Source organism: Malus domestica, chromosome 04, assembly GCF_042453785.1.
Source record: "Malus domestica chromosome 04, GDT2T_hap1".
Classification (NCBI taxonomy): domain Eukaryota; kingdom Viridiplantae; phylum Streptophyta; class Magnoliopsida; order Rosales; family Rosaceae; genus Malus; species Malus domestica.
This window is the reverse complement of record NC_091664.1, coordinates 18,017,570-18,032,351: the sequence shown is the minus strand read 5'-3', so window position 1 is coordinate 18,032,351 and position 14,782 is coordinate 18,017,570. Positions and strand designations below refer to the sequence as shown.

Here is a 14,782-nt window from a genome sequence, read left to right as displayed (position 1 = left end):
ACACATGGGTTCAAAATAAATGAATCTGATAAATGTGTCTACATTCAGAGTAATGATGAAACTTGCATCAGTGTCTGCTTGTATGTGAATGATATGCTCATAATGGGAAGTGATAAAGATGTAATAAACAAAACAAAGAAAATGTTGAATTCAAGTTTTGACATGAAAGACTTAGAGCCAATGTCATTTTAGGAATTTAAATTAAGAGAAATAGTGAAGGGTATGTCCTTACACAATCCCATTATGCAGAAAAAATATTACGAAGGTTTGGTCAATTTGACTGCAAACCTGCGACAATTCCTTTTGATGCTGGATGCAAGTTGGAATAAAATAAAGGCCATGCCATATCTCAACTTAAATATTCCCAAGTAATTGGAAGTCTAATGTATTTGATGAATTCAACTAGGCCCGACTTAGCTTATGCAGTAAGTAGGCTTAGTAGATATACAAGTAATCTGGCACAAGAGCATTGGGATGCTTTAGTAAGAGTGTTAAGGTATTTGACAAATACACTTGACTACGGATTACACTACACAACGTATCCACCTGTTGTAGAAGGCTTCAGTGAAGCCAATTGGATTTCTGACACTACAGAATCCAAGTCGACAAGTGGATATGTTTTTACCTTAAGAGGTGCATCAATATCTTGGAAATCCTCTAAATAGAAATGTATAGCTCGTTCCACCATGAAGTCCGAGTGTATAGCTTTAGACTTGGCTAGCGAAGAAGCCGAATGACTCAAAATTTTTCTGGAGGATATTCCAATGTGGCCAAAGCCTGTAACTGCTATATGTATACATTGTGACAATATGGCCGTGCAATCAAGGGCCAAAAGTCATGTATACAATGGGAAGTCACGACACATCAGGCGTCAACATAATACTCTTAAGAAGTTGCTCTTCAATGGAATAATATACATTGATTATGTGAAGTCAAAGGAAAATATAGTTGATCATTTGACAAAAGGCCTACCAAGAGAGCAAATATTATTTACATCGAGGGGAATGGGTCGCAAGCCAATTCAATGAATCGAACTGGGTGGAAACCTAACCTAGCTGATTGGAGATCCCATGGTCTAGGTTCAATAGGCAAACTGGTTGAGTTTGATTCAAAAGTTGAACACACAACTTACCCATTCTTATGATAAAATGTGTGTTGTCTGTTGAAGTTTGAGGGGTTATGTTTTATACATTTAATGACATTAATATCTTGTTATCAAGAGGAATATGGCAGACTATTCTTAATTAATTTTACCTATGTAACATCCCACATCGTCCAGGGGAGTGATCCTTAAATGTATATTCTCATCCCTATCTAGCACGAGGCCTTTTGGGAGCTCACTGGCTTCGGGTTCCGTAAGAACTCTGAAGTTAAGCGAGAAGAAGGCCAGAGCACTCCTAGGATGGGTGACCCACTAGGAAGTTGCTCGTGAGTTCCCAAAAACAAAACCGTGAGGGAATGGTAAGCCCAAAGCGGACAATATCGTGCTACGGTAGTGGAACGGGCTTGGGATGTGGTGGACCTGGGCGGGGATGTGACAACCTATACAGGAGTAAATGGGGCCGCATTTATGAAAATTGAAATGGCTAAATTCTCTATAGCTCCTAAGAAATTCGGGATCTGTTCAGAGACAAATGAACACAACCGTATGAATTGACGTGTGGCAAACATGATATGTGTGTAGCATATTGTCTCGGTTTACTACTGCGGTGAACAATTCAAGATCTTCCACATCCACTGTGTCACCAAGTAAACTCGATATGTTTTCACTATGGTAAGTTCAAGTCCAAAAGACACTTCACTTGATGCATATCATGTCTATTCTCTCTCAGTTTTAGGTAGCCTCGTCAGACATTTGCATTTCCATTTGCATTAAAATGTGGGGTGTTATAAGTAAATTGGTGGTGTTTGAATGAAATTTCAACTCAAATGTGGGGTATTGTTGGAAATTTTGAGTGGAATTTCATTGTCCCACATTGCTCACCACCACAAGGTTTCCTCACTTTATAAGGCTTTGTCCCTTATAGAAAGTGATTGGAGTGATGGACCTTGGAGAATAAAATTGGGCTCACCCTTGGGGTTGGGCTTTGGGGTGTAATAATTTATTGATAATTAATTAATAATTAATATATATAATTAATTATCAAAAGATGGGCCTTAGGCCTTGGGGCTCTGAAAAATAAATTCTTTAATTAATTATTTTAATTAATTTCGAATTTAATTAAATTATTTTTTTATAAAAAGACTCATCTTTTCAGATAAAGTCTGATAGCGTATTTGAGAAACAGATGGAGCAACACACCCTTTACATTGAACAGTCGCCTCCCAAAAATATGTCTGTTGCGAACAGACATATGCTCACTATAAATACATGCATCTGCATATCATTCAAACCACTGAAAATCATCAATCCTCATATACCAAGCATACTGAAAACACCGCAAACAAATTCGCCAGAAGTCTAGTTTTCCGGTGCTGGAATTCTAACTTAGATCGTTGAATCCTGGTGAAGCAGATGTCCGTAGAACTACAAGCACTGAGTAGGGACAAAATTTTTGTTTCAAGGACATTGCAGTACGCAAGCCTCGATCTTCAAGTTGTCTGTTTTATATTTTTGTTTTGTTCATATTTTGTAAATTTCTATTCGCATTTATTATTTATTAGCATATATAATTCTATCACTGATTGTTGACTTATAACAATAAAAGCAACCAGTATGAAGAGCGTATCATGCTAAACGATGAGCAATTGTATTGGCTTGGAATCGTACACGAGAAGGATAGGCTCTAGTGATCGCAGCTATCATTTACTTGGCTTGATGAACAAAAGCAACCAATAATATGCATTGTTAACATGAGTGAATATAGGATAAGCATCACAGCAATGCTAGGGTTAAAAACTTGATAAACAAGATAGGAAAAACTTGTAATCGACATCAGTTGTGAAGGTGGCCCACTTGACAAGCATATAAATAAACAAACTGAATTTAATTGTTTTCAATTATACTAATGAATTTTTTTATTTAGATTAAAATATCAGCATATATATTAAAGGATAGGTTGTGCTGGGATATTTGCTGCCAAATATCAAGCCCTAGAATTTCTCAACTGTGATCACGTGGTTGCTAGGTCACGTTTGTCTGGCCTCTATGTGGAATCCCCAATAGAAATGACTCTGGTCAGAACCAGTTGCCTTTTCTGGATAGATTTTTTAGTGTGACCGTCACACAGGGTGGTATACCACGTGTCATTATATATATTGTGGAACATGTGTGTTAAAAAGTTAATAACTTAAAAAATAAAATTTCTTACCATTTACATAAAAACACGTGATGTACCATCCGTGTTTCCATCACAATTAACAATTTCTCCCTTTTCTGCCAAAACAAACCCAATGGGGTTGTCTCATATCTTAATCTTACAAAATCACTTCCTATTGGTTTAGATTAAGCATCAAGGTGGAGAATTTGGGATGATATCTTGGTCAATCCAACAATCCAATGTATGCTATGAATATTCAAAATAAAGTTTTCAGTGTTTGGTTTTACCGAAAGTGGTCACATGGTGTTATCATTCGACTTATATCTGGTTACAAATATATATTTAATATGAGAATGATTTTTATACTTATTTTTATACCTTAATACTCTTGCAAAAGAATGACGAATTGAATGGAGATCCCAACAATAGAATACAAGGTGGATGGATGAAGTGGAAGAGTGCATCAAGTGTGTTATGTCGACATTCAAACTCAAGGGAAATTTTTTATAGGATGGCAATAAAGCCATCAATGTTTAATGGCACAAAATGTTGAGCGGTCAAGCATCAACACGTGCAAAAGATGAGTGTAGTGAAGATGAAAATGCTTGGCTAGATGTGTGGGCACACGAGAAAGGACATGATTAAGAATAAGATATTTGAGGTAAAGTAGGAGTGGCCGCAATTGAAGATAAGATGAGTGAAAATCAACTAAGGTTGTTTGGACATGTGAATTGAAGGCTTATATATGCTCCAATTAGAAGATGTGATTATGAGATAGAGATTTAGGCAAAACTAGTAGAGGAAGACTTGGAAAGAGACTCAAAGAAAAGACATGAAGTACTTGGAGCTAACAGAAGACTTTGTGCAAAATTGAGCGCATTGACATTTTAGGATTCATACAACCAACCCTAATTAGTGGAATAAAGTTTTGTTGCTGTTGTTGTAGGATTATCAATGCACAAAGTTAAAAAGGAGAGTGTCGAACATGAAAAGTAAGTAGGGTTCGAAGATCATTTTCTAATTAGTAATGTGGGAACTTAAAATATGATCGTCTTCGAAATTTTGGGGACCATGTGAGAAAATAGAAAATTATACTCTCATTAACGTAATCTTTCATGAAAATCTTAAGAATTTTGTAACGAAACACTGATGTTAGAAAAACAATGGTACAATGCATATCACTCCTTAAAGTGCAAACATGCCTTATAACATGTTAATTAATAGAACCAAATCATGATAGTGATACAAAGAATCACACATAAAGAAAACAAAGATTGGAGGTGGTTTTCACTTAGCTTCTCACACACATCCAAGGTTCTACAAGATGCTAGGCACTAGTCAGGCGGTGGGTTGGGGCCTACATTATGGTTAAAACCATTTTTTTGTCAATATGGTTGAAACATTTGGGTCCATACATTACTATTCAACATTAAGCCTATGATGCAGTCATAGAAACTATGCTTGAAAATAGTCTCTAAAATTAACCTTTACCATCAAAATGGTCCATGAAATTGAAAATCAATTAATGCAGTCCTTGAAAATACGTGTCACAAATTCATGTGGTCCTTCTGTGACAATTATGTTAAAAATTCAGTTAAGTGCTAATGTGGCACATAAATAAGCCCCACAAGATTTATGGGTTTTTATCACAAAAGGTCCCTGAAATTGAGCCACACCATCAAGATGGTCCTTGAAATTAAGCCACACTACCAAGATGGTTTTTGAAATTGAAAATCAATTAATGTAGTCCTTGAAAATAAATGTCGCAAATCATAATGATCATTCCGCCACAATTCTGTAAATTTTTTTGTTATGTGCTGATGTGAGTTTAATAATTAATTAAAATAGTTGTCTAAATACCTTTTTGCATAATGGAATTTTTTTTTTCTTATAGTAGGGCCTACTCTGAAGAGAGATCCCTTTCATAAATTCTCGAAGATAAGAGGGGGTGTGGAAATAGTTTTCAACCAACAATAGACACACCTCGGGTATAACCTCATTATCTCAAGGCAGACCTCACTGTTATTTGCATCACCAGACCACCAGGGAAGCCCCGAAAAAGCTCTCCAAGATTAAGGTTGTGAGGATTTTGATCACCTAAATGTTAACGGTGATGTCCCAGAAGTTGTTGTCAATCGGCCAAGCCATCACCAAAGGTGATCTCAATCCAGGTTCAATTCAGTGAAGGTTGTTGAAGTGTGTAAGGATGGGTACTGTAACATCCCACATCGACCAACGGAGAGAGGGTGATGTGCTTGATATGTACATGCCCACCTACCTATAGCACGAGACCTTTTGGGAACTCATTGGCTTCAAATTCCATTGGAACTTAGAAGTTAAGCGAGTTCGGGTGAAAGCAATCCTAGGATGGGTGACCCACTAGGAAGTTCTTGTCTGAGTTCTCAGAAACAAAATCGTGAGGGTGTGATCGGGATCCAAAACGGACAATATCGTGCTACGACGGAGTCGAGACTGGGATGTGGCAGAATGTAACATCCCACATCGACCAACAGAGAGAGGGTGATGTGCCTTATATGTACATGCGAAGGGTGACGAGGCCTTTTGGGAACTCACTGGCTTCGGATTCCATTGGAACTCCGAAGTTAAGCGAGTTTGGGCGAGAGAAATCCTAGGATGGGTGACCCACCGGGAAGTTCTTGTCTGAGTTTCCAGAAACAAAACTGTGAGGGCATGGTCGGGGCCTAAAGTGCACAATATCATGCTCTAACTGAGCCAGTCTGTGATGTGACAAAATGGTATCAGAGCCACTCTGTTGTGTGGTGCGAGTGTGCTGACGAGGACATCGGGCCCCTAAGAGGGGTGGATTGTAACATCCTACATCGACCAACAGAGAAAGGGTGGTGTGTCTTATATGTACATGCCCACTCCATATAGCACGAGGTCTTTTGGGAATTCACTGGCTTCAGATTCCATTGGAACTCTGAAGTTAAGTGAATTCGAGTGAGAGCATTCCCAAGATTGGTGACCCACTGGGAAGTTCTCGTGTGAGTTCCCAAAAACAAAACCGTGAGGGCGTGGCCAGGGCCCAAATCTAACAATATCATGCTACAGCAGAGCCAAGACTGGGATGTGACAAGTACATTGAGATTTTTTCTTTTTTAGAGAATAGATAGCGAATGAGGTAGAGAAATGTGGATTGGGATCCGAGGTGATTGCATGATTGGGTTTTTGGGTTGACAACTTTTTTATTAACTATTAAATTATTAAGCGTATTTGTAATTTTTTTTAATTTAATTAGACTTGTATGACCCATTTATATGTCACATCAGTACATACAAATTTTTTGACAAAATTGTGATAGAAGGACTACGTTGATTTGAGATACTAGTGGGACTACATTGATCATTTTTTAATTTCAGGGACCATTTTGATGTCGTGGGTCAATTTCAGGGACCATTTTGATGTCTCGGGTCAATTTCAAGGACCATTTGTAAGAAAAAAAAAGACTTATGGGGCCCATTTATGTGCCACATTAGTACTTAACAGATTTTTTTTAACAGAATTGTGACGGAATGACCAAATTGATTTGTGACACCTATTTTCAAGGACTACATTGATTGATTTTCAATTTCAGTGACCATCTTGATGGTGAGGGTCAATTTCAGGGACCATTTGTGATAAAAAACCTACAATCACACATAAAGAAAACAAAGATAGGAGGTGGTTTTCACTTAGCTTCTCACACACATCCAAGGTTTTAAAAAATACTAGGCACTAATCGGACGGTGGGCTGAGGCCTACATTACGGTTAAAACCATTTTTTTGTCAATAGGGTTGAAACTTTTGGGTCCTACATTTCTGTTCAACATTAAGCCTATGATGCAATCATAGAAACTATGCCTTGTCTCTATCCCCTAATTTTTAGGCCATCCAAGAGTCAAGACCCATTTTTGTGACAGCCTTTGAGTGAGGCAGCAAGGTCCATCAAATAAAATGCAAGAAATGGACCCGCTTGCTTCTTTGGCACCCATATTTCCATGTGGTCTGCCGTTGGAAGATGATGTGCACCAACTCACCAAACTTATCTTGGATTTTCTTTGTTTACATTTTACAGTTTTCTCTTGAGCCCTGTTTGAGTAGAACGGCATTGTTGGTGGATTAAATAGGAAAGAAGAAAATTGATGGGGATCAAATCCGCATCACAATACATATGCATGATTACTTTTTGCTAATGTAGTAATCGTCATTTGCACACATCGAGAGTTTGACAAAAATAATTTACAACTTATAATTATATGATTCTATTTATAATATTACCAATGATTGTTAAAATAAAACTTCATTTTTGTCGGGCTAGCATATGATTGAGTAGAGAGCAACATTGGTATTAGACTATTTTGCTTGTCTCTCTAAAACTTTGGCATGTACACTTTTTCAGCTCACTGCTTCGTAGAATCAAATTCTCTTTCTCTTTTTAACGTGACTTAGAATAATAAAATCGCTTGAATAAAAAATAAAAATACTGTATTATGTCTTTATAGGATCTACATGATTTAGGTCTGGTTTGGTACTGAGGTGATTCTGAAAAAAGTGGGTATCAAAAAAAGCTGTGGGCTTTTTTGTGTTTGGTAAACATTCGGCTTCAGTTTTTTTTCACAGTTTTGGGTGAAAAAAAAGCCAAAAACACAAAGCTGCAAAACCCAGCTTTGAAAATTTGATTTTTTTTCACATCTGTTTTACATAAAAGTTTACCAAACACTATAATACTGTTTTTTTTTTCAAAAGTACTTTTACAAACAAGTTTACCAAACACTTTGCTGCTTTATTTCACAGCTGCTTATTCTCACTGCACAGCAAAAGCAGTTTTTTTTCAAAGCACAGCAATATCAAACCAGCCCTTACTCTTTATTAATAATGTTTTTGTCGAGTTCTTTATTAAGATTTCAATTGATAAATTAATCTAATGCCAAGATTTCAATTAGAATATTAAATTAACAATCCAATGTTCTTTGCTTCCTAAAACCCAAAAAATTAGTCAGACCATTGATGGTCTCAATAAAGAGCCATTCTCTCTGGAAAATGGAGAGAAAATTGGGAGGACAAGTTTGATCTGCTCTTAAAATCAAACAAATCAGTTTAACTAACTCCATTATTTTGACTTATTGTGAGGATGGGGAATGTTTTATAAGAAATTGGGTTATTCTTCTATTACCAATTGATTTTACAGTAGAATTCCAACGTACTTCATGATATGTAGCCAAGTTTAACGATCATAAATGGTCCATAATAAGGATGTATCCCATGTGAAAGTCCAACAGCCTAACGTGCTCTATGATGTGGGATGCTCTTGAGGTTCCATAGAATATTAGAATTACTAAGTATTACTTCTTTTTTTTTTTAACTCAGAAGGCCAAAGTTAAACCATAATCTACGAGAGGCCAAGACTACTCATTTTACTGTCAATTTAATTTAATTTTCTATAAAATAAGCATTGCTTTTTGTTTTTCTTTCACAAGACTATAGTTTAACTTTGGTGTGGAGCCAAAAATAATCCCGAAATGTAGAAGAGCACATGATTTTTTTTTTTTCAAGAAAGACAAGCGTGTCCTCATTAAATGGTCAGGGCTATCATATACTCCCACGTGCTGCTCAGCATGGCGTGGAAAAGTCAAAGACATTAAAGATATGATTAATTACTAAATTTTATCTTTAATACATTCACAATTGGAGATCAACTTCATCAAGCAAGGAATCTCTATCACAATCAATCATGGATGCTTCCATTATAATTCCAAGATATTATCTCCTAATTAAAATCTTGGGAATATTTTTTCCTCATTCATCCAACGGATGACACACCTTGGCCAAATGATACCACCATGTGTAAGGTAAAAGCTTAACCCTATGGTTGGCCACCTCCTCCTATAAATACCTTCATCTCCATCAAATTTTGGTAAGTTTTTTTGCTACATATAAAAGCCCTAAACACTTACTCTTTACAGAGAACTAACTTAGACATCGTAAAGCCTTTGGCCAAGCACCCCGCCTCCCCCAACCACCTCATGAGTACGTGAGGCTTTGGTCTTTGATCAACATGTGTTGATTGTTTTGTAGGTACAAATTCGTGAAGACTGAAGGCAACGAATTTTTGCTACCACATCTGGTCTACAAGGAAGGGTTATGATCAAAATAGAGTACGCTGCTCTGATCAACTAGTCGAATGAATATTTTCGTAATTATATTTTTGAGAAATGCAAGTGCATAGTTGGCGCAATAATTCATAGTGACTTCGACATATCATTCTTGAGTGGCGTTTACAATAATCTTTTGATTTGGAACTTCTTTGAAGCTGTCCTGATGAGGAAGGTGGACAGGAGAATGCGGTGGTGTCGTTGAGGTGAGTAAGAAGGGAAGAGGTGAAACATTTGGGCCATTGGTTGCAGCCTACGATCACCAGATCACAGCACTTGTTTAGTAGGACAACTGACGATAGAGAATAGAGCTCCCGGTTGTCAGCTTGGGCTATACTGATTACCCAGCCGAACAAAATAATATGTAATCGGATAGTACTGACTTTTTAGCCGGGCGTATTAACTATTTAGTCGGGAATACTAACTATTTACTCATGGTATTGACTCTTTAGTCGAGTATTTGGTGCAGTACCAATTTAAAAATTGATTTTTTCCATGAAAAAAAATAATGTGTAGATACTTTTTAAGAGAACAGAAAATAAAGAATATTGATCAGAGCTGTTCTCAGTTACAAAAAAAAAAATCAGTTCATCTTTGACTTGTTTTTGTCTGTACTTCTTCCTCCTATTAATAAAAGTTGCCGCTCCACAAAGATGTTCATCTACTTCCTCAAAAGGAGACTGTAGAAGGAATACCGATTGAGAAGACGGCTTGGTAAGGCGCTTGAGTAATCCGAAAAGAGAGGGATGCAGAAAGAGCTAGAGTGATTTTGTTTCTAGCGACCCGACTAACAATACCGAGGATTGGAGTGTATAAGTAATCTAGTGTGAGTTGTATAAAATAGGTGAGGCTACATAAATAATTCGGTGCTAATTTAATACAAAATGGCACCAAATACTGAGTTAGTATTAAATGGTATTATCCGGTGTCTAATAAGGTGTTGCCAAAGTAGTGGTCGGCCTTTCTACAGCGCCTCCGCCTGAACACTTACACTTGTTGATGGACGAAGCCAAGCTGATACATGAGTAATGCAGACCCCATGAACGTCGATTCCCAGGAACCATGCAACCAATGGCTTCCCCGTTGGCGATTGCAGCTCGATAACCTTCATCACCATGGGTTTCCAGATCCCAGGAACCAGGGACCCCAAAATTTTTTATTTTATTTATTTGTCTTATAAATACTATGAAGTAAGATAGATGAAACAGAATGCATACAGGTGTAATGGTAAAGGCGTAGTGGTTGCTTGTTGTCCCGGTTTGAAACTTGAAGATGGTGTTTTGTTTTTAATTAATTTCGTATTAAACTAAAAAGGCCACGCTATAGCCTAGAAGACTCCCAACAAAGATATTCAAATGCAATTAGGAAACATAATCTAATAAGAATTTTATATTTTTATTTTGGCCTTTCAAATGTAATATTTAAATAGTGAACCGCCGATCTAATCTTTAAATTATTACCCAAGTTAAAATTAGGTTCCTGAATTATTATTTTCAGAAAAATAAGTTCCTAAACTCATTACAAACAGCCAATTTCATCCTTGCCGTTAGATTTCAAGCTTTTCCATTTACTTTTCGGTTAACTTAGGTCATATGACTTGCACATGACACAATTTGAAAGGTAAAATCGTCATTTCATCGCTCATGAAACACAACTAGGAGAAGCATCCATCTCCTCACTTTTCGCGATCAAATTTTCCCAAATTTTGAAATTTATAGAGCCTAATTTGCAACTGTTTTTCGCTGGGAATCTTATATAAACATTAAAGGCTTTCGATTTGGCCATCGCAAAGCAAATTTCATGAAAATAATTTCAACTCTTCAACAACAATTTCATTAAAATAATTCCATACCATGTTTTCTTTATTTTCAATCCAAAAATAAAGTCCAAGGCACCAATTCCACATCATGCCAATAACATAACAAACCAAGTTTAGGCATGCAAAGCAAGTCATGAACTGCTCTTCGGTATCTTCTGGTGCAATAAATCTATGAAACTTATTGTCATCTTCATCCTCACTTTGCTCATAATAACTGTCCCTAAAATCCTCATCTTCTTCATCACCAACATCATCAACTCCTATCGCAACATCCACCAAGACGCCACCATCAACTACATATTCTTCTCTATCATCCTCTTCATCACACTCATCATCTGCAACATACTCTCATTCAAGGTCTACAGAACCAACTTCTTGAGCAACATGTGAACCCTCAATCAGAATAGCATCTTCTACATTGATCTCAATTATAGCATTTTGCATAGATGCTTGTCTATGCTTCTTTTGGTTACACATTTTGCACATTGAAAGTAATCTGCATCACAAGTAATAGGAACCCATCATTTCTTCCTTTTTTTCTTATAAAAGAACTTTGTGGTCTCTTTATTGTACCCAAGATACTCTGCTAGCTCCCATAAGTCCCACATGGTTATACAATCTCTACTAATATTGTCCTTCCAATGCACAAATTCCCCCAAGTAAAAGCATAGTCAGTAAAAGATTTGTCTCTATTTGAGAATTTTTTGAGCAAAAGTTTGAATCGATTCTTTCAATCTTCCCAAATTCGTCTGAAAGTGCAACGCACCTAGAGGAATGAACGGCGTTGTCTCTCTTCTCTCCAAAAAGAGTTCTGGTTACCTTAAAAGACCTACACCACCAGAGTATGAGCATAGAAAATGATGATTTTTACTTATGTCATGTGCAAGTCATGTAACTTGAGTGAACAGAAAATTGGATGGAAAAACTTAAAATCTCACGGCAAAGATGAAATTGGCTGTTTGTAATGAGTTTAGGAACTTATTTTTCCGAAAAAATTTAAGGATCTAATTTTCACGCGAGTAATAATTTAGAGACTAAATCGACAGTTCATCCATATTTAAATAATGTTTTTATAGGTATTTGATGTAAAAATATATTTTTTCATGTATTTGGTAAATTTTTGTCTACATATTAATGTATAAAGTGTAAAGGGTAGTGCCCTCTAGGTCCCCAATTCAAATATTTTTCATAACTGTTAAAATTGCACTCCACTCGAAAATAATAGTAAGTGTTACAAGGATTGTGCCAAATAAAACCTCATTCCAATGATTAAAAAAGGATACGAGGATACCAACCACAGCACCGCAAGTCTAAGGAATAGGATGAATCAGGCAACAAGAGTACAATGCTTGCAAAGAGTTTGAAATTATAATTTATCACCAATAGCATTAGTTTCTCACTGTCGTCACCTGCTTCAGAAGCATTTGCACAACATCATTCGATATCCTTGAGCCCTCTGTCGAGAGGTGATTGATCTTTTCTGCAGTTTCATATTCAAGACGCTTCACATTGGCCCCTGAATCTCCACTGCTCTGCTTAGTCGCCATATGAAAGCATGGGGGGAAGGGCATAAGAAGCACATATGTAACAAGTGTAGGGTAGCTTCAGGATAACAAAAACTACCGGGGGCGGGGGGGCGGGGGCGCGGGGGGGGGGGGGAGGGAAGACACTCATCATATATTCGTGGTCGGTATGTTAATTTTCTCAAATTGCAAGAAACACAAGACACTGACATTGGCAAGCACATTGCCAGACGTAATGAACAATCAACGTATTGCTTTACCAAACATATACATACCGCTTGAACTTTCTTCTGGAACTCAGCCTCCACATGGGCACGGTATTCAGCAATCTCCCTCTCGGCCTCATCTTTGGCTTCCTTCAGTCTAGCATTTTTAGCTAACAGCAGAAGGCCAGACAGCAAAGCAATTAGAAAACTAAAAAAACTCGTTTTTTGTGTAACATTTAGGGATTTTCAAATTTAAGCCCTTGAAGCATCAGGTTTCAAAGAAAAACACTTCAAACTCAATACTTTATAGAAAACCCCACTTTGTAACACCAAACGGTTAGACTAGAAAAAAGATAAATTGCTCTCCAATTAAAATCAAGAACCCACCTTCACACAATTTGGCAAGAGTCCAATTAATAAACACTGCAAACAATTCCGTTTGCAAAATGAAAATTCAGAGATTCGCACATCAAGTACTTGAATCAGTGGTAGAAACAAACAGCTAACCGATCGATATACACAATTGATCGATGGCCAAATAAAACTTAACGAAAAATTACCACTTCGGGCAGCATTGACGATATGCTGAGCTTCTTGCTCTGCAGCCAGCAACTGCTGAATTCCACCATGACCCCTATTGGATGCCATAATTTCTGGAAAATACTACAGTTGATTAACACACTGAACAAAACCCAATTAACAAAAAATCAAACAAAACATAATAAAATCAAATAAATCAAATCTTCGCGAAAATCTGCATAAATTTCAGCCATGAATGGCACATCAAAATTTAATCTGTGACCCTCTGATTACCCTATTCATACATTTATACATAATAATTAATCGATCCCTATTCGTATACAGAGATCCAATAACTAGGCCGGTGTACTGAATGAGTGATTCAATTCACAGCAGCTTCAAACAGATCGGAACTTAAAGCACCACAATTTTTCAGATTTGTCATAAGAATTCAATAAATTGAAGTAAATAACACATAAACGGATCAACGTAATTTCACATAAAACAAAATAAAGACAGAGTAACGCAGATTCAGTACCTTTAGAGAGAGAGAGAGAGAGAGAGAGACAGAGAGCGTCGATTTGAGAAGTTGAAGAGAAAGATTCAGAGAAAAGCGGGGGGCACAGATGCGATAAGAATAAATGGAGATGACCGTAACAGACCAAGTTCAGCCTCCAAACGATGACGTTTTCTAATCACATTAGAATTGGGCTTCTGGCCTTATCTGCACTGTACACGTGTATACATCTAATTTCCTAGTCTTGTTTTTTGGTCCAAAATAAAAAGTTCCAATTTTATTGGGTCGTACACAACATGAACCTTTTTTTTGTTTAATTGAAAGAAGCCTAGCCATTTATGACTCCCAAGTTTTTTAAGTTGTGAGGTATTTTCTTGCTACTCTTGTTCTAGATTTATTGGTCATATCATTTGCTTTTTTTTTTCAATGTATTTTATTTTTCTTAAAATGAGCTAGAATTAAACTCTTATCGAGAATATGAAGGTAAAATTAATGTGAAACCTTCAGATTGATTCAATAATTTGATTGCTTTGTATGAAAACTTAATCGCTAACCTTAATTTGGTAACATTTGCATGCTTGAGATGAAATTGGTATTATTATATCGCATTACTATGTGACAGTGATGTGTGAAATTTTGGTTGATTTAGGGTGAGGTTCGAATTATTCTGTGAACAAGACTTTTTCAGAGAGTAGGTCTATAAGACCTCTTGCGTCATTCAATATTTTTTTTCTCCATAAGTTGGGGCAAATGCTTTACCATTAAAGTTATAAATCTATATTAACA

General features: G+C 36.7%; 1 protein-coding gene across 1 annotated transcript; it reads right to left on the bottom strand.

Moving 5' to 3' along the window:
* Nucleotides 1-12,413: 12,413 nt before the first annotated feature.
* On the bottom strand, nt 12,414-14,195 carry LOC103433286 (V-type proton ATPase subunit G 1-like). The gene is made up of 4 exons (XM_008371539.4): nt 14,018-14,195; nt 13,521-13,613; nt 13,030-13,130; nt 12,414-12,763 (listed from the first exon to the last, which is right to left on the bottom strand). The coding sequence occupies exons 2-4, from the start codon at nt 13,606-13,608 to the stop codon at nt 12,620-12,622; spliced, it is 333 nt and encodes a 110-aa protein (XP_008369761.1). The 5' UTR covers nt 13,609-13,613; nt 14,018-14,195; the 3' UTR covers nt 12,414-12,619.
* Between the last annotated feature and the right edge of the window lie 587 nt (nt 14,196-14,782).